Below are 19,692 nucleotides of genomic sequence, written 5' to 3'. Positions count from 1 at the left end.
GTTGATCCATGAGGCCCCTAGTGATTTCCCAGGGAGATGACAATATAGTGATGTAAACCAGAGTTCAATCACATGCTTCAAGTCCCATACCACTTATTACTTTATGAATGAAGATTGCTCCCTAGTACAGCTGTCATCAAGCAGAGATCATGAAGAGTCAGGCACACACAAAGACGATTTTTCAAAGTGCTACATTGTTTCAGGTGACACTTGATTTCATCCTCATCACTATACTGCAACTTTATTGGTCATTTATTCATACCAGGTAGCTTAGCTACCACTTTAAAGAGCAGGAACGACAAATTCAGGCAGGTATACCATATACCACAGAGCATCAGAGCTGAGGTGTGACCTTGGCTCAGAACCCAACCTTGAAAGCAGTGATGAAGCTCAACTTAGGCGTCCAACTTACCACATTTTTGAAGTCATCCTCTGCTTCATCAAATTTTCCTTGCTTAAGCAGTAAGTGTCCTCTCTGTAATCTTGCCTGAAATTAAACATCAGACAATTTCTTTTGATTTACAAACAGGAGTTCAGCAAAGTATGAACACAAATTAGAAAGTATGACATTTCATTTTCCTTCAGCAGGAAAAAGTTTGATTTTAGTACAGCTAACAAGATGAAGCAGAGATCACAACACCTATTTTTTGTCTTCTGGATTTAACAATGTTCTTATAAGGCCTCTTTAATGGTAAAGTAGCCACAGTTTTTATGAGCAGCTGCAACTCATGTAAAGAACTATTTAAAAAGTCACACAAACAAAAGTGCATGTTGACCTTACATCACTTTCCTGATTACAACTGCTTACAGATTAGGAAACATAGCATAAACAATAAACAATAAATAATTCCCACATTTAATTCTTCCACTAAACTCCAAATAATGGAAACAATGTGAAAAGACAAGTTAATTATTTATAAGGCTTTGATTTATGATAGAATGTTTTCTAACTGCAATGAATGTAACACTTGCTTCTTCACTGTAAACTATACAGGACATGCTACTGCCCATGGAAAAGGGAGATTGAGAGGATCAGATGGAGAGGACTCCAGCATCACTCTCCAACCAGTGAGGCAGCCTCCACATACAGTACACCCAAGTGAGAAAGGGGTAAGGAAATCAGAACTTGCAACGATCCCATAGGAAGGCAGTGAGATTTGGGCAGTTCCTGTGGAGAAGAGACTTCTCAAATCAAACGACGATTAAGACAGAAAAAAAACCTCAGAGAAATCTGTGTGCTCTCTTCTCCCTGCCCCAGATGGCAGAGTCTTGGTGACAAAGAGAAGAATTACCACAAGTGAGAAAAGGGAAGTGTTTAGCATAAATCCATGAAGAACATGTACTTAATAAAACTATTAGCTGTTCAAATAACTGGCTAGACTGTACTCAGCATAACTGCAAATTACAGCACATACACCACTATTATTTTATCCTATTTAAAGTCTTCAGAGTGTATTCTCTATTCCTGTCGAGCAAAATCTGGGAAAAAAAAAAAATCAAGCTTCTTTGAAGCAGGTTGTTTGGGTTTTTTTTTAACACTCGAACAATCTTCAATTCCAGTAATACTTACTGATGTGAAATCCTGCTTTAATTCAACCACTTTACTTAAATCACGAATTGCAGCTTTAGATTTGCCCATGGCTAAGTACACTGTGGCTCTTCTGTAATAAGCAATGTAGTTATCAGAGTCTCCCTCTGCAAATGAACAAACAATAATCAGAATACTATCTCAAAGCAATCGAAACTTCGTGTACAGCAGAACTGTAATGACTAAATATATATTAACTTACTTTGAAGACACTGGAAACAATGGTATTTATTAAGACACTGCATTTGTAACATTATCAGAGCAGTATTTGCTATGCGGTTTGATAATTTAACAATAAAGATTACAGAAACACAGTAAATGCCACATAATTAGGACCACTGGAGGTTAAACATGTACATGTTCTTCAGCTTTGCACAGAAAAGGCACTACAGATTAACCCTTTACCCCCAACTGCAGGCCTACATGTGAAAGCATGTTAATTTATCATTTTCCAGACCAGTCCTTGATCACCAAATAGGATGCAAGAAAGAAAATAATCCCAAAATGACATTAGCCCAATGCCTTCACAGACAAAAACTCTTTGTATCATCCACTGAAGTAAAATATTCTTTCTTGTATAATAAAGTGGGCACTAAAAACCCCCTCTCAACAGCAGACAAATGCACGTACGTTATCGAAGTCTAAAGGCTAACTTCAGGGCCCATACACTCGATGTTGTCTTCTGGTCAGAATTCCCAGATCCAGCAATTTTAACTCTCTCTAGGCTAGCACATACACATATACCTGTACAGGAGGCAAACCTCAGTCTCTGAAACCAAGAACAATTTTCTTAACATTCTTCTCTATGTAAGTATTTCAAAGAAACAGGCGACAGTTACTGTCGGCTCCAAAGGAAAAGTAACTTAAACCACCCAACCAACCATATGCAGTAGAAGACAGGAAAGTTTTTACTGTGCTATTAAAAACATAATTATCAATCCAGAATTTGCAGACAAGAACATCCACATGAAGCATTTTTCTTCCTCACCGCATCTGAGGTTAAGCTGAACTTTCAAATAAACAGAAGAAATAGCACTGCCAAAAATCAGATGGTTAGCAACTGAGTTTTACAGCTGGCCATCTCCATTACCAAAACACTAGTTCAGTTCTCACTGGAAAAGATATCTGCACTACAATATCTTGGCTGTGGAAATGCTAATCTCCAGGGTTCAAATTTAATAACTCTCATGCTGCATGCCATCTTGCCAGGATTATGGGCATTAAATAAATTCAAATGTTACTACCTTTTAAAAAAAAAAAAGGGAGTATAAAGTTGTACCACATACAAGGGTGTAGGCTACAACTACAAATCAACAACTGAAATGAAGGAACTTTATTAATACACAAAGGATGAAAGATAGACAAGAGCTAACAGAGAAAAGCACCAGATGGTCAGATAGTTTTGCCTCAGCACCCCAGTAACAACAATGAACAGCAACTGACACTCAGAGAGAAGTTATAAACCCTCAACTTTATGGGAATAAAGAGAGTTAAAAATTCAACTCGAGATAATATGGACAGTAGCTTTCCTCTATTTTAGATGTTTGCAAAAAAACAAAAACAGGCTGGCTGAGGCAACACAAAAAAGATCTATTTACCTCACAGTCTGCAATGCTGTAGTACAGACAAAAAAGAATTCTTGCCTCCTCTACAAGCACAGTTGGCAAATCATGTTTCAAATCTTTTCAAAGAGGCAAAACACAAAGAAGTAGTAGTCTGATGAACATTAGGCAATCAGGCTCAAATTAGCATCCAACTAAGAATCCCATCAAGGTCACATCTGAAGTGGTTACACCATGGTTCCACAAGCTGCTTAAGCAGAGCTGGCAAAGCACCCACACAGGCACCTCACTACTCATCCCACTGCGGCCTCTGCACCACCACCAGCAACTGCACAGCCACAGACTGAACGGGGCTTCTCACCAAATCCAAGTTAAATCTTCCCAACCAACAGTAAAGGCTGTAACACAGATCCCACAGAAAGGCTTTGGCAGCAACACACAAACAAAAGGAGTAACAGAATGCCTCTAGGTGGAATGGGGAGCTTCCACAACACAGAAAAAAAAAAAGAAACTGCCCCTTCCACTCCCTTATATAAAGGAAGTTGATCTTGGTGAACACAAAGAAAGTATTTCTAATATTTCATTTACATCTCACTACTGGTCCAAGGCGTAAATAGAACAGTATCAATAGTATGACCCATCAATGTATAACATCTTAGCAACATTCTTCTCACAGAGGAAACCATGCACTTGTAAACATTATAACAAAGTACAATAACATTAAAAAATAAATACCATGAAATTAAGAAATTGTGGTGTCAATGGACACTGCTCTTTACTGGTGCTGTCTCTGTGCTTCAATTGAAGGATTTTAATCAGCAAAGTTGTGTTAAAATTCTTAAAAGTAAACATTTAACTCCTCAATTCGTTGAAAAGGCAGAACACCAATCAAGAACTAACTCACTAATTAAGTACAACGGAGGGACAATTTTGCTCTACACTACATGTTCAGTATCTCAAACTTGTAGCACCAGTTTCACACTTCCAGATTTAACTAACAAAAAATAAAAAAAGAAAGACTCTTCCAAACACTGAATTTTTTACAACAGTGGATAGAAGTCAGCCTTTCAAAGACATACTTTGAAAAATGTCATAAAGATAAAACCTGATCTTGATGGCATTAGACACACAGGGAATACCTCATCAAATGATACCAGAATCAATTATAATTCCTTTCGTACAGCTCACTTGCAGAACAGCAGTGACTTAGTGTTTGTGCATGATGAAGGTAATTTAACAGTTTTCTTTTATCAAAACCAAAGGATAAATATTCCACTGCATCTCTGTTGGCTCCTGCCCAAACTGCTGCATAAGGGTGCCCCAATCTCTATGACTCATGGAAGGCAATTTGTAAGAAAGCAGGATACTTAATAAAGCAAACAGTAGGAAAAAAACTCACTCAAAGGTATTTCAGTGCAAGAATCATTTCCCTGAGATACATACCTATAGCTGCATGAAAATGAGACAAAGCATCTGCTAGCTGTCCTGCAGCCAATAATTTCTTTCCCATTTCAAGCTGTTTTTCTACTTCTGCATTTATTCCACACTCAGCTCCTTAAAGAAAAACAAAAAGATCAAGGTTTGGAATGACCAAAGACATACAGTGATAAAACATTTACAACATGTTATTGAAATAGAGGCAGATATCACATCTTCCTGTACTTTTGATGATCTGAGAGGTCTTTTCCAACCTAATTGATTCTGTGGTTCTGTAAGGCAACCTGCAGCCTAATAAGCTCATAGCATGTCCCAGTAAGGATGTGTCAAACTAGATAAAACATCACAAAGCACCACATTGTGACAAGTCACCGAATATGCATTTCCACTCCTGTCTATATATTCAGTGACACACTTTTGCACATCAAGATTTCTACATCAACTACAAAAACGGTTTGATCAACTACATTTCTATGAGGGCTTTCAACTTCAGGGGAACCTGGAAAAATACTCATAACACAAACACACAACAAATATACAAAGGCTAAGTTAAACTACATGACCCAATATTAAATCAGTACTTAACTGAGAACTGTTAGCTCCTTAGAGATTGGCTTCTCATCTACTGCACTTTTGTCTCATTTTCATAATTTGCACTTCCAGAACAAAGTTTTGACAAAAATAATTAAAAATTCTCACTCCTTTTCCATTTAACCGGTAGCATGAAAACCATACCAAAGCAGAAATTCTTTGAAGTGACAGTTTTAATTTAAAGCTAATAAATTGCTGCTGCTCAACCAACATTCAAAGACTATTGCTGAGAAGAAATGAGCAGCTAAATGCAAGTCCATGCTCTACACACATCAATTCAGCAACAGGTTTTTCATTGGTCCTGCTTCCTGCCATCATCAGGTGAGGACAGAATTTCACTACAAATTACCTACCAGCTCGTGACTATTAAAACTTTCACACTATGAGTAACTTCCTCTTCCTAAAAAGACACCCCACGCCTAAATTTAAGCAAGGGAATACACTGGAATCCTGAATAAGCATATTACATTAAACCCCAGTGATTTGTAATTTATTTCACTCAGGTTTTGTATTGAGCTAATTCAGATTGGCATTTGAATTAATTTTAAACATGAAAATGCAGTAGCACTTGGAAGTTGTTTCTCAGAGGTTGAATAAAACCATTATACTACACTGATTCAAGGAAATTATATCCGAAATTCTCACACTGAAAGGTAATTAAACAACAAAGTATTTGTAATGATAAAACAGTAATTTCTGATTACCAAGTCATCAAGATTTTAGACCCAGGAGTTCACAACACCTGGGATCTTAATTTAATTTTATTTTCTTTCCTACTCCTTAATACAGTTCATAATTCGTTTAATTCCACAAGAAAATCATGGAGCTGTCTATACTAAAATGAACAAAATACCCCACATGTACTAGACAAAGCTTTATCTGCTAAAAGACTGATAGTGATTCAGCCAACTGGACTTCAGGGCTTCATATAAATTACCTGTTTTAGAACAAGGAGAGCAAACAAATTTCTTTTTTTAGTTAATAGAAACTACTTCATGAAATAAGGCCCAAATTTCCAGTGAATGAATTTCCAGTAGATGAAATTAAAATAGTAATTGCTTATCATATAGACAATTTTAAGGATCTTACTAAATGATGTATTTTAGAGTAGGTATGTATAGCTCTGAATACAATACAAATAGTTCCACTGATAGTGGACAGTAATTTTTTTTCCACACACAGTATCTACTTCCAGGTAGTTTTTATGTGAACATCCAATTTTTAGAAAAAAAAGGACATTCTTCCTTGCTCTTTTTGCTTCTTCTCTAGCTTTGATCATTAAGTAGTGCAGTGTCCTCTAAAATGACAAAAGGGAGGGTTGTAGAAAAAAAATCAACACAACAAAACTCAAAACAAAACTGGATAAAAAAACTCACCACAAATTTCCCCGGCTTTGGAACCACAGAAGCAACAAATCACGTATCAAACAGTAAACAGACTGGATTATTTAAAATTAATACAAACTAAAAATTCTTAAGCTTCATCCCTCCTGTCTCTCTCCACTTATGAGTATCTGAAATCTTTCAAAACTTGTCAGTTTGGAGTGGTATCCTAGAAGTGGGCTGTAAATTACTCTTGGATGAACTCTCCATCCACCTAGACATGACATTCAATTTCCACAGTCTCAAGCACCTAAAGGAGTGTCCTTGTTTCACATTTAGTCACATCAGGATAGTTCCAAGAATATGTTTTTCCTCAATAAGCTGTACCTACACAATTTGGTGTCTTTAAAACACATTATGTTTGGTACAGTTTGACAGTTACATCATCCTTTAGGCAGGAGAGATGACTTTTTCCATGAGGATACTGAGGACAATTAATAAAAGAAATGAGACAGGTGACCACTGTGGCAAACAGGTAAACAATAAAAGCAGGAGCAACACAAATAAAGAAGGCAAACTGTGAAGGACTGTAGGTTCCCTGCAGAACAAGACTAATTATACTTGACATACATTAAATCTCAGCACTGCAAATAGCTGAACCTCATAAACTGATGTGTGAATCTCCAGAAGCAACCTGTACCATAAGCCTAACCATGATGAAAAGTGATATTTACTGCAACTACTCAGGAACATTGTACACTGACCCGGTAGTTGGGCTGCTTATTCACAGAAATCTATTGCTTATTCATTGTCTGGCTGTAGGCAAACAGCTGCTCTAACTAAACCAACCCACAGTAGACATCTGAAAACTGATAACCTAAGCACAGGAGTCCAAGGACTCAGATTCTGTGCAACCTATTTGGGTATCTGTTCACTGTTTGGTCTAGGAATGGGTTTAAGAACTAAAGTTCAGCCAGAGCAAAAAATCAAACCAACCTCACAGAGCTTATTCCAACAGATACACAGCCATTGGTGAGCTGGATACCAAGGGCCCAGCTGAAGAAGCTCTGTATGCTCCAGCAAGAAACTAAATTTACACAACAGATATGCAAGCATAATATTTATTTTTTAAAACTCCCAAGTATTTTAATTTGAATATGATTTCTAAAGCCTGACTAATTGTTATCTATTCACCAAGGGCCTCAGACGACCACATACAGAAGCCCCAGCTGTCAAATCAAGTCAGATATTCTGGATACATTCAGGGTCTTTAGTCCTGGTATGAGTGCAAGAGTGGAAGAGGGGGGAAAAAAAACCAAAAAACAACGCACAACACACAAACAAACAAGAAACCAACAAAAACAAAAACACACAAAAACTTAAACAAAAACACCAAAACACTCAATCAAACACAAAACCCCAAACTATTCCCAAATAATTGGAACCGGCCCAGACAACTCACAGGACAAGTCAGAAGGCACAAGGAAGATAAGCAGGTGCAGGTAACCTGTTATTCCAGTTAAATGCACTCACTCCAAATAAATTATAACTTCCTGGTAGGATTAATGCTTTATTAGAATAATTGGTGCTAATATGTAGGTACCTGAGTATACTAATTTCAACCATATCCTCATATAATCGGTCACATCCATAGTGTAAAAAACTCAAGAAAGCCCTGCAACCTGAGAACAGTTTAAAGATGTTGCATTTACCTACACACTCCTCTTTTCCATCCTCTGTAGAATTTCTACCATTTTTTTTTAATCTTGTTCCTAAGCTGCGTAACAAGACTGTGAAAATAAACAGGATTAGTTCCTACTCTGTACCAGAAAGAGTTGTTTCAAAGGCGAAGAAGCAGCGCGTATGCCACTAATCTTAACTACACTCATCTAAACTTTTTTCTCCTTACTTAGAGGAGTTGAACGATTGTCTTATCTTGTGTTTTGCAAAGTTTTTTGATCAGAATGACCCTCTGTTTAGCACAACCAGTCTTAAGTTCGCTGCTATTTCTAAACAGGTTTGGGCTTTGAGTTATGTATGTCTGCAAGCATGTTTGTCAAGCACAACACTAAACAACGTAAGATATGGACAAGAACCACAGAAGCAATATTTCTGTGGTTCACAAGGAGCCTCAGAGTATCCAGTTGAGCCAATGTAACTTCCACCCATCAAGTTCTTACTCTTTCCGTTTGCAAAGCGAGTTGGTAAATACAGCTAAGAGTGGCAAACAAAAAGTCCCGCCCCCAAGTAGCCTTTGCTATTTGGAGCGAGTTAAAAAGCTCCCAAAGTCAGGGCGGAAACAAGGGGTAGGGGGGAGGAAAAGAAACACTTGATGCTTGTGGTAACGAACTGAGCTCTGTATACTCAGAGCCCATTTACTCTTCCCCATATTATATTTCCTTTTTTTCTACTACCAGGAAGGAGAGGGTGAAAATGAACAACACTCCTCTATCCTCCTCCTCCACCTCCTTTTGTTGTGATTAGTGTGGACAAACAGCCATGAAGAACAGATCTTCCCAAGAGAGGATCTGTGTCAAATTCAGCACAAGTCCGAGTATTTGAACAGGTGGAACTCAGGGAGCACAACAGCAATCTGCCACAATCACCAAGTATTCAAAAACCTTTTTACTGAGTGCATTTTCCAGCCAGATATAAATAGATATAACTGTAAGATACAAAGTTAATACAGAATAACTCTTCCACAGATTCATGAATCAGATGACACAAGGCAGACTTCTATTATAAAGACATTAAGAAACAAATTTAAATGTGAATATGAACACCCCTGAGCTCAGATGAGTACTTCGGGGGGGGGGGGGGGGGAATCTAGATATTTAAATAAAGTAAGCCCCCCTCCCCTAAATTCTCTAACTACACATTCTGGAAAATGAACTCATGAACTAAGAGGTTATTTACTAAACTAAGATCCAGAATCACCACTTCTCATTGTATTACTCAACTCTACATCTTTATTAACTGAAGTTAAGAAAACATCCCCCAAATTAGGAAATGTGACTTAGTAAGTCCAAATAGCCATTAAACCACATACTTGAAAGAGGCTGGCAACTCTAAATAAAAAATCCTAGCAGGAGCATCACTGTCAAAATCTGGGGGAAGGGGAGGGGGGAAGGAAGTACACTTTGACAAAAGTTATTGTCTTCTAACACCACTAGAATGCATATTTAAAAAATGGCAATTTGACACCACAGTACGTAGTCTTATAATACAGAATATCTTTGCCACAGTATGTTCCTGTTGCGACCTGGTCAGCTGAACTATTCATTAATTTGGTGTATCAACTGAATTTTTAATCTTAGTCTAAATCAATCTTCAGCCCACGCTCTTATTCTGACTATTGACAGCTTCGGTTCCACTTTATCCGCCACTACCAGTTAAAGAACATCCCTCAGGTGAAACTCTGACAACAAACACTGTTGTATAATCGAGTTAGAAATTTAACAGAAGCCTGCGAATAAAAGTCTGGCTACACAGGTGTTTCTGGCAGTGTGCTCTGAAAGTAAACAACCTGCACAAAGCGCAGATAAGCTGAACCTGAAATACTAATGGTGAGAAGGTAAAAAAAGAAAAAAAAAAAAAAAAAAGGAACAGCAGAAACCATACCAAAACACAATCAGGAATAAATGCAACACAACTGTCAGAAGCCTCAGCGAATCTGTATGTGTGGCACTAACACAGGCTGGGGCCGAGGAGGGCCACTGGAAAAACCTTTGAACCTGGGAACTACACAAAATCCACACCGGAGTGAGACATTCACGGTCAGCACGGAACAGCCGATGCTGTCCCTCACAGCTGCATCCGAAGAGAGCACGGCATCCCGAAGGCTCGCAGTAGCTGTCGGCAGCCTCACCCCATCCATCAGCAGCCCCGGGAAAGCGAAGCGCGCATACACCGGGCCACCTCCAGCCGCACCGCGAGGAACCCCGATAAACCCCAGCAGCTCACTGGCAGCGGCGGTGCCCTCATTACGCACCCTCCGCCACCGCCCCGGCTGATGAGGTGGCAGCGCGGTACCTCCCTCCTCGCACCCCTTCCCGAATATCCCCCCGTCCCGGGGCCGGAGGGGTGTGTGTGCCCCGCCGCCATGGCGGACACCGCACGGCCCGACCCACAGCCCGGCAGGAGGAGCGCAGGCAGGGCGAGCAGCTGCCCCCGGCTGGCACAGCCGCGGCCCGAGCCGCGGCCTGTCCCAGGCCCGGCGGGCCGCGGGCGGAGAAGCCACACAGCTCTCGGAGACACACGGCCCCCGGGCCGAGCCGGGCTGGGCCGGGCTCCCCCCGCCGCCCCCTCAGCCACCCCGGCCCGGCGCTCACCCTGGTACTGCAGGTCGAGGAGCACGAGCAGGAAGGGCAGCGCGGAGCCCAGCCGCCCGGCGGAGGCGCCAGGGGACACCATGTCGTCCCGCTCGGCCGCCGCCCGGTCCCGACAGAGGCGGCTCCGGGCCCGGCCCGACCGACCGCGGGCAGCGCCTCCAGCGGGCAGGGTCGTGGGCCACGCTGATTGGCCGCGCCGCGCGCGCCCGCCCCCGCCTCGGGCCCGCCGCCGGACGTGAGGCAGCTGCGCGAGCGCGCCAGGCCCCGCCCGGGCGGCGTGCCCGCAGCAAAAATGGCGGCGCCCGCTCCAGAGATGGCGGCTTCGGCACCGCCCACCGCGACGCAACCTGAGCAGAAACGGGGGCGGTACTGCCCCAGGCCGCCCGCAGAAGGGGACAGACGGCCACGGCGCGCCTCTTTGCCGCTGCATTTCATCTCTTGTCTCTTTGCCCACCTGCGCCCTGCCGATGCTGACATCTCGAGAATCAGAAAAAGTCAACAATTAGCTCGGAGAGTTACGGAGAACGGGAAGGGAATTGCGAAACAGACTCTTGCCTTATCACAGAATCACAAAATTTCCTGACTTGGAACGGACCTACAAGGATCATAAGTCCAGCTCCTGCCCCACACAGGACCATCCCCGAGAGTCACACCAGGTGCCTGAGTATTGTCCAAATGCTTCTTGAACTCTCTCATGCTTGGTGCTGTGACCACGTCCCTGGGGAGCCTGTTCAGTGCCCAACCACCCTCTGAGTGAAGAACCTTTTCCTAATATCCAGCCTAAACCTCCCCTGACACAACTTCATGCAATTCCCTTGGGTCCTGTCATTGGTCACCTCAGAGAAGAGATCAGTGCCTGCCCTTCCTCTTCCCCTCACAAGGAAGTTGTAACTGCAATGAGGTCTCCCCTCAGTCTTCTCCAGACTGAACAGACAAAGTGCCCTCAGCCGCTCCTCATACAGCTTCCCCTCAAGGCCCTTCACCATCTTTGTTGCCCTCCTTTGGAAACTCTCTAATGGCTTAATATTTTTCTTACATTGCGGTGCCCAAAACTGCACACAAATGTAAAAAAAATCCCAAACCAACCACCATGTTCTCAGGGGAATTCTGCCAAGAAAGTAAAAAACTTGAGGCTCGAATTCTGATTTGGCAACTACAGAAATTTCTTCTTTCATTCTGCAGGTATGGTCACATTACCTTTCTCACCCTAGGTGATACAATTAACAAGCTTTCTTGAAAGATCAGACAAAAAAAAAAACAAAACATTATCCCTCTTGAGCCTTTAATTTGGAACATGATGCTTCGAAGGAATCACCAACAAATTTTACCTTCAGAAGACATTCAGAAATAAGAGCTTGAAATAATATAAGAAATTATAGATGTGAAATTAATATTTGATGACATTTTAAAGATGCCAGTATGAGGAAGAACATGACAACTCTATAGCACTCTGGATAAGACAAAATATGAAAGCCTAAAACAGAACTGAGCAGACAATCACTTTTATAGCAAATTAATTCCTTAGATTTACCTGAAGAAAAAAAGTATTAGACGAAAGCCAGATAAAATGAGTCTGAGAGGGGAATTCACTCCTTCAACCCCGTAAGATAACTGAAAATAATACCACGGATAATGATACACTTAATAAACACCTAAAAACAAGATTAGGAGAAAACAAGCTTAAGAAAACTCAGTATTTCATACTGAAACACCAAGCATAAAGGTGCTAGTATCAAATTCCTTAAAGCAAGATGAAAGTAGTATGATTAAAGCATCAAATATCATTTTTCCTAGATACTTGACAAGCTCCTGGGCCTTGGCCTTGGCCCTGAAATACTGAGCCAAGGTCAGTATTTCAGGCTGACACAGTAATGTAAAGAACAATGTGTAATGTCAACACTACAAAATAATCTGCTCAAAGAGGAAGCATTTATCATTGTCACTCTGTCCTAGAACCAGGTGCACAGAATTACATGGTAATTCTTGAATGAGACCATAAACCATGAGAGATATTATTTAGATATTACATATAAACATGGGAGCAAAAGTTCTTTAACACATCATCCATCCCTCGTGCAATTTCAGAAACAGAAAAGGAGAAAGACTAGAAGGAACAAATGCCAACAAGATGACCAGTGACAGGACCCAAGGGAATTGCATGAAGTTGTGTCAGGGAAGGTTTAGGCTGTATATTAGGAAAAAGTTCTTCCCCCAGAGGGTGGTTGGGCACTGGAACAGGCTCCCCAGGGACGTGGTCACAGCACCAAGCCTGATAGAGTTCAAGAAGCATTTGGACAATACTCTCAGGCACCTGGTGTGACTCTCGAGGATGGTCCTGTGTGGGGCAGGAGTTGGACTTGTGATCCTTGTGGGTTCCTTCCAACTCAGGATATTCTATGATTCTCTATTTTTTTAATTAAAAAAAAATAGCAAACCAATGTGGCTGTAATGCAAAAAGTCTTTCAAAAGTATTCATAAAAATTAGATTGGTTTTAGAAAGAAGTTTCTTCATCAGTCTTCAGTTTTAAAGTGAAAGGGTGGATGACAAAGACTAATGTTCAAAGTGCTCAGAAGACAGAAACCCAAGGAATTTCCTCTGAGTTGCTGCTGATAATATATAGCAACATCAGAGGGCGGCAGTTAGCAAGGAATGACTCTTGAAGCTACTCTGCTTCAAATAGAGACGGTGAACTGAATGAGGTGACATATGGTGGAGATAGTTATGTGTGTAGTTTCAGCTTTTTTACTGAGAAGCTTCAGACATAATAGTAAGGCATCTGGATTAGGTGTGACAACACACAGGGTCCCAGAACAACCCTGGTATGCTTGGCAATAACAATTTCATTAATAATCTCAATTCCAATACCACACAAGCAAATAGAAGTTTGCCAATCCAGGAAAAAAAGCAATATAGCAGACTGTTGCATTGCATTCACAACCTAGTATGAAAATAAAGGAGGAGTCAAGAGAGTCTGATAACGTAGAGATAATATTCTCTATTCTCAGAACTTCTTCTTGTAAGAGGTCTTTCAGTCCTCACATCTTGTTTTTATTCTCACCTATGTACATCCTTGTCAAAAACGTAGCTGCGATGGGGCTAAATGAAATAGTAGTGTACATCTGGTTAACAAGGGATTCTTATTTATGTAGCCTTGCCTTTTGGGTATTTCACATTTGCATTGGTGTTCGTAGGAGAGGACTTCGGGAAATTCCTTTTTCTGGGTTCCTTTTCAATAAATGATGCAGAAAGGCTCCTACAACCTACAGTTCAGCACAAGAACTTAATCTACATACTCTAAACTTGCACTTGGAAAAGCTGGTCTTTGTCCATGGGCTTGAAAGTGAGTATGAAGTTGTGTCAAGAGCAAGGGAGCAAAATTATTTCATTTATTATGAAAACACACCCCTTTAAAAACATTTATTTTTTAGGGTATAGAACATTTTTCAATTAAAATGCTACTCTGAAAGTCAAAAAACTTTGCTTCATGCATTATGTTATTTTTCTGAAACAAAGCATTTTGTTTTGAAAATATATAGAAAATGTTAATATTAATGAACTGTCCTCATTTCTTGACTGAAGCGATTTCTGAAATTCAGCATATTTTCACAACTACTTTTGATTTCCATGAAACTGGTTTTGGCTTACCTATCATTAATTACATCTATTTCTCTCAGCTCCAGTCTGAGTTTCAAACCTATGTGGTAACTGCAAGGTGTTTCTCTTGAACATCTCTTTGATTTTAAAGACTGTGAAAAATATAATTGTCAAAGTACTGTGCCATCACTGAAGGTGTTCATTCCTATTTTATGTGTGTCAAAACACCAAGTCAGCAAAGCTCACACTTGCGACTTTAGGCTAGAATTCAGAGTGTGTCTGTGTGCAGTCTTATCTCTGCCTGCTCTAGCAGACACCTCCACGCTTTGCCTGCCTAAGTGGATGTTTCCTTGCATCTCTCAAGCCACTGTTCTCTCAAGCCACTGACAACAGAATACCCCTCATGCAGTTTCACAAGCACGTAAGCCATTGCCACGTGATGCCATCCAGCATCCTCTTTTACACACCCAACACAGGATCAAAAGACTTCATTTACCTTCTAACTGCTAACACTTCAAAAGGCAACAGAATTCACCTTGCTGCTGCAGCAATGATGGCCCAAGGAAATGAGGCATCTCCCTTAGGACCAGACACCCAGAGACTAAGCCAAAATCATCTATATCTACACATTACCTCTTCTCAAACTCACAGGTTTGCTCCAGCTAATCCTTCTTTGCCACTTTGCACAGCAATTTGCAGACAAGTACAACCTAAGGAAGACAACAAAGAGCTTGTGTACATCTTGCAGAGTGGATGCTATGTTGATTAACTCTTCATTTCCTTGTTTTAAGAAATTAGAGTTTTGCTGAATCCAGGACTGAAAAGTCTTGAGGGGACACAAAGTCCCAAGGCATATACCTAAATTTTGAGTATTGGAATTGACAACTTTGAGGAAAAAAAAAATAAGGATGGGGAAACATTGCCCTTGTATGATTTGTGACTGAGGTTACAAGAGATGGTGGTTTGTTTTCCTTTCTCATATAGTTTATTTCTTGCCCACAAAAATTATTATAGCCCAGTCAGGGAAAAAGTGCAATGCAGTAGTTAGAAAAAAACACAAATATCTAATGTATGTCATTAAAAATTAACATAGAGGTAGCTAAGTGTTAAAAACCAAGTCCTTGGTTCTGTGACCTTTCTAGTGCTCCAATTGTATCAATGATTTCAGTGTCTTTGCAGACATTTCTTTATAGTTACGTTGAATTCCCTCCATGTTTGGAAGAAAGGAAGATAAATGAACTGCAGAGCTGTCTCAGTAAAACCCAGCAAGACTTGTTATGTGAAGATAAACCTTCAAGAGAAACTGTTTTATTTGAAGAAAGGAAGATTTAATTGTAAAATAGTATGAGGTACTTAAACTTGAAAGTAAAATTTGTTAAACTGTGTGGAGCAGCATCTCTTCAAACTGCTTAATCACAGCTGGTGGCATTTGTTGGAATGAAGGAGACACAGAAGGGACAGGAGAGTGGCTCATTCTACCTTTCTTTTAAATGTTTTGTTTTCCTGTGATAAAACATAAACTATTTCCTCAAGTAAACTAAGAGATGGAAAGATTGATCAAATGGAAGTCGTGGTTTAACCCCAGCCAGTAACTAAGTACCATACAGCCACTCTCTTGAAAATTGAAAAATGTGCCGTGGCAGGAGCTGGCAGGAAGGAAAAGATTAAATAAACTAAGAATCTGGCTAGACTCATTATTATACCTGCACCGTTGGCTAGTTGAAGTCAACTTTCCTCCAGAGTTAATGATTACTTTTATGTGTCACTCTGAGAGTGCTGTAGAAGAAAGATTACTGAAGAGTCTCAGTTCCCAAGACAGTCTTTCCACTGTCCTCTGAAATTAAAACATCTTGTAGAACATGTATGGTATCCTCCTCCATACCACAAAACATGCAGATAATTTTTCCACTCAACAGTTTGCACCAGTGCCCCGAGGGCACTGCCAGGCCTGGCTGCCCCTGCCCAGACTCCCCTGACCTGTCCAGGACCCCATGTCAGCCTGCCAGGGCTGCCAACCCCTGCCCCAGCAATATTGCAAAAAGCCTGTCAGCCTCCAGCCCCCCATATCCCTGCCCTGCCCTGCCCAGCCATGGGCTTCACGGAGCCTCCGCCCATCCCTGTCCACAGGGAGGTGCCGATTTCTGGGGCTGGGGTTTGCCCTGGTGCTCCCCCGCCTCAGCTACTCTGCTCCTGGCTGGATGGTGTGATAGGTCCTGGATGATACCCCTGTTACCCAGGACGTTTCCCAAATAGCCATGGCCAACACGTCATGATATTTCACCCCACAATCAGAATAATCTCTAATTTTTGTGTTCTGCAGTTGCAGGTACCCTCTGTAAGCCTCACAAACACATTGCAATTGCTCTTGGTCCTCTCTTAGTAAATCCATGCATGTTTTAGGAGCGCACTTTTGTCACCAAGCGATATAAGGGAAGAACTCGGCACTAATGTGGGTTAAAAAATACCCACTCTTGCCAAGTGAGGCCATACCACTCACAGGTAGTAATTAAAGATTAATCAAGCTCTGGAAAAAAATTGAGTGAAAGAATGACAGGGTGATGGCCTTCCCCTTACAGCACAGAAAGCTCGGTTATTGCTCTCATTCCAAGACCTACTTGTGTATTTTAAACAGGTACTAAAGTAAGCAACTAAGATCCACATATTTCTGCACGTTTCATATACCCTTCCCCTCATCAACTGAAGGGAAGCTCCAAGACTTTCTTACATAGCATTTAGTTTGATATAAAATCCACCTTCACAGCAAGAGATCCTTGGAAGGTATGCTGAACAGACTATGATGTTGCCATTAGGACATTTTAAGAGGGGTATGGGGTATGAAACTTCTTGGGTGCAGAAGTTTCATCTTGCTCTCTGAGTGCTCCAACCATTCACATAATGTGCTCATCAACTTGTACTGCATGTTTGCCTCTAGGCCTGACTCATGGAAGGTGTGACTGTCACACCAGTTTTCAAAGTCCCCTCTTAATTAAGCTTTACCACACTAAAGCCTTGATAAAGCATCTTCCTCTGCCAATGCCTGCTTTAGTAGACCAACAGGTGCAGATCTGCTGAAGAAGAAGTCAGTACTGAGGACAAGACGTCTACATTTCACATATGTTCAGGTTTTCCTTCAGAGTAGCTCTAGCCTGTTCCTCTGGATTGAATGCCCATTAGTGACTGGAGCATGCCGAGGTACCCTTAGGACATAAAAAGCTGAAGCACCCAAACAATTACTTCTTTTCTTAAAGCTAGTGTTCGTAGCATAAGTGCCCACATCAACACTGTTGCAACAGAATTTCACGGTTCACGAAGGAAAGTTGGTGTCCCGGTAAATCTGTGTACTTTGGAAAGCACAGTGGTGTCTCTCTGGCCAAATGGAACTCCCTCAGTGAAGATAACGTGTTGTAAATGTGAAATGATTACCTCCTCTGCTGAATTTGCCAGCATAATGTATATTAAATACAAACTGTTAGAAATTTTCCCTGTGGCCACAAAGGCTGCACACCATTTATCATGGAAAAACACAATTCAAAACCCTTACAGGAATAAAATTAGTAGGATCTGATGCAATCTGTAGCTGTTGCAATGACTCTACCCGCACGATACAATACATAGTTTCACTGAAAATTACAACTTTACCTGACATAACTTTGGTTAAGCATACTCCTGGGCCTTACTCTCGCACTGGAACAAGGTGTCCTCCTGCACGTAGTCAGGAAAAAACTCACGAAAGATCCACACCTTCTCCCGCTAGAGTTAGCCCTATGCTTTCAGCGCCTCAGGCCCCCCGTCTAGGTCGGCGGGAAGGCGGGATCCTGCAGCTCTCCAGTTCCCGTCCGGCTCGGCGGGCAGGCGGGATCCTTTTCCCCCCTCCCCACCACCGCTGCCCTGCCGCGCCGCCGGGGGGACTCCGCATCCCGCTGAGGAGTTCGCTGCTCCACAAGTTTAAACGTGTCGTCCTCGGTGACTGCGCGCCTTAACTTCCAAGAGCAGCGTTTTCAAAGCTTGCTGCAACTTCTCTTGTATTTTACAAAAAGAAGGCAGGCTGCTTCTTGGTCGGAGAGGTTCGGGACGGGACCCAGACAAAGGACATCCCTCCGGGGCGCCAACATCTGCCGGGCAGGTTTCAAAGGAGCAGGAGTCGGCGAGCAGCGGGGGAGTCCTCGCCTGCCTCGGCCGTCGGTCCCTCCGCAGCCGCCGCCCGCGGCCTCGGGGGCTCAGCGGGAGCGGCGCGGGACGGGGCCGGCGGGGCGCAGCCTCGCCCGCCGCGGCACCACCGGTAACGGCCGGGGCGGGAGCGGCCGCAGCCCCGCCGGCTCCGAGCCCCGCACCGGGGCGCCGAGCCCCTCGGAGCAGCAGCCCGAGAGGTGAGCGGAGAGGTCTCCCCTTGTCCCCCCAGTCCGGACGCAGGAGGGTGACGGGAGGGCAGCGCCCGGCGGGCTCGCTCCCCGGGGGCAGGAGCGAGGGGGCGGGGAGGCGGCCGCGCTCCGGAGCGGAGCGGGAGGTTTTGGCAGAAAGATGGAGCCCGGCTCGGGGCCTCCCGCAGGCCCGGCCTTGCTCGGCCGCTTCCCAAAGCGCCGGGCTCAGGCCTGGCCCGCGGGCACCGCCGGGGGAAAACGCCGCTTCACCCCGTGCCTCCCGCCCCGGCGGGGAAGTGTGACCGGGGGAGCGGTGCCACCCCTGACCGAGCGGACCCCGCGGGTGGGTGATAGCCCTAACTTCTGCATGGGCACAGCTCCGAGGATGCAGTAAATCTGGCAGAAAGAAAGGCAAAAGAAATCGAAAGGGCTGTGTCAATCCGTTCGTACTCTTTCTACCTCCATCGAGATACCTGGGCGGCCTCTGCCTTTCCTCAGTTTGGTGATGCACCGCTGCGAGGTCACATTCAGTTAAATGGGTTTAGCTGAAGCAGCATGGAACTCTGTGTGGGTGTTCCTCACTATATACGTTGGTCGAGGAAAATAAGCGTTATCCACGGGCTTGGTTTACTTTGCTGGCTTTAAATAATGTGTTGGGTGTTTGGGTTTCGTTTTTTGTTTGTGTTTTTTTCCTTATTAAATCCATGCATCTGTCAATTAAAGGTCCCTATTCCATGTGTGCTTATTCTGGCTCCTTCTACTTGACACACAAATTGGTAGTTTGCAAAATTCACATTTTCTAGGTAAAGAAATTTCTCATATGTCAAATAGATGGAGCATATGTTAGGCTCAGATCTTTGGGAGTTAGATTTCATTATGTGCAATTTAACTGTTCCCTTGATTAGAAA

The 19,692-nt window shown here is 42.6% G+C and overlaps 1 protein-coding gene across 1 annotated transcript in view; it reads right to left on the bottom strand.

Annotated features, from left to right (window-relative positions):
• The window catches only part of DNAJC3 (DnaJ heat shock protein family (Hsp40) member C3), a 30,742-nt gene extending 19,753 nt beyond the window's left edge, over positions 1-10,989 (bottom strand). Inside the window, exons 1-4 of the mRNA XM_027884252.1 lie at positions 10,832-10,989; positions 4,594-4,704; positions 1,571-1,695; positions 413-487 (exon numbers count right to left, since the gene is read on the bottom strand). Of these exons, the coding sequence (XP_027740053.1) occupies positions 413-487; positions 1,571-1,695; positions 4,594-4,704; positions 10,832-10,913 (393 nt within the window). The 5' untranslated portion in view covers positions 10,914-10,989. The remainder of the gene's footprint in view (positions 1-412; positions 488-1,570; positions 1,696-4,593; positions 4,705-10,831) is intronic.
• Between the last annotated feature and the right edge of the window lie 8,703 nt (positions 10,990-19,692).

The sequence above is a fragment of the Empidonax traillii genome, unplaced genomic scaffold (genome assembly GCF_003031625.1).
Source record: "Empidonax traillii isolate 1590-97213 ecotype Southwest subspecies unplaced genomic scaffold, ASM303162v1 scaffold141:size962631, whole genome shotgun sequence".
NCBI lineage: Eukaryota > Metazoa > Chordata > Aves > Passeriformes > Tyrannidae > Empidonax > Empidonax traillii.
Note: the sequence above shows the minus strand (reverse complement) of the source record. Positions and strands in the feature narration are given on the sequence as shown.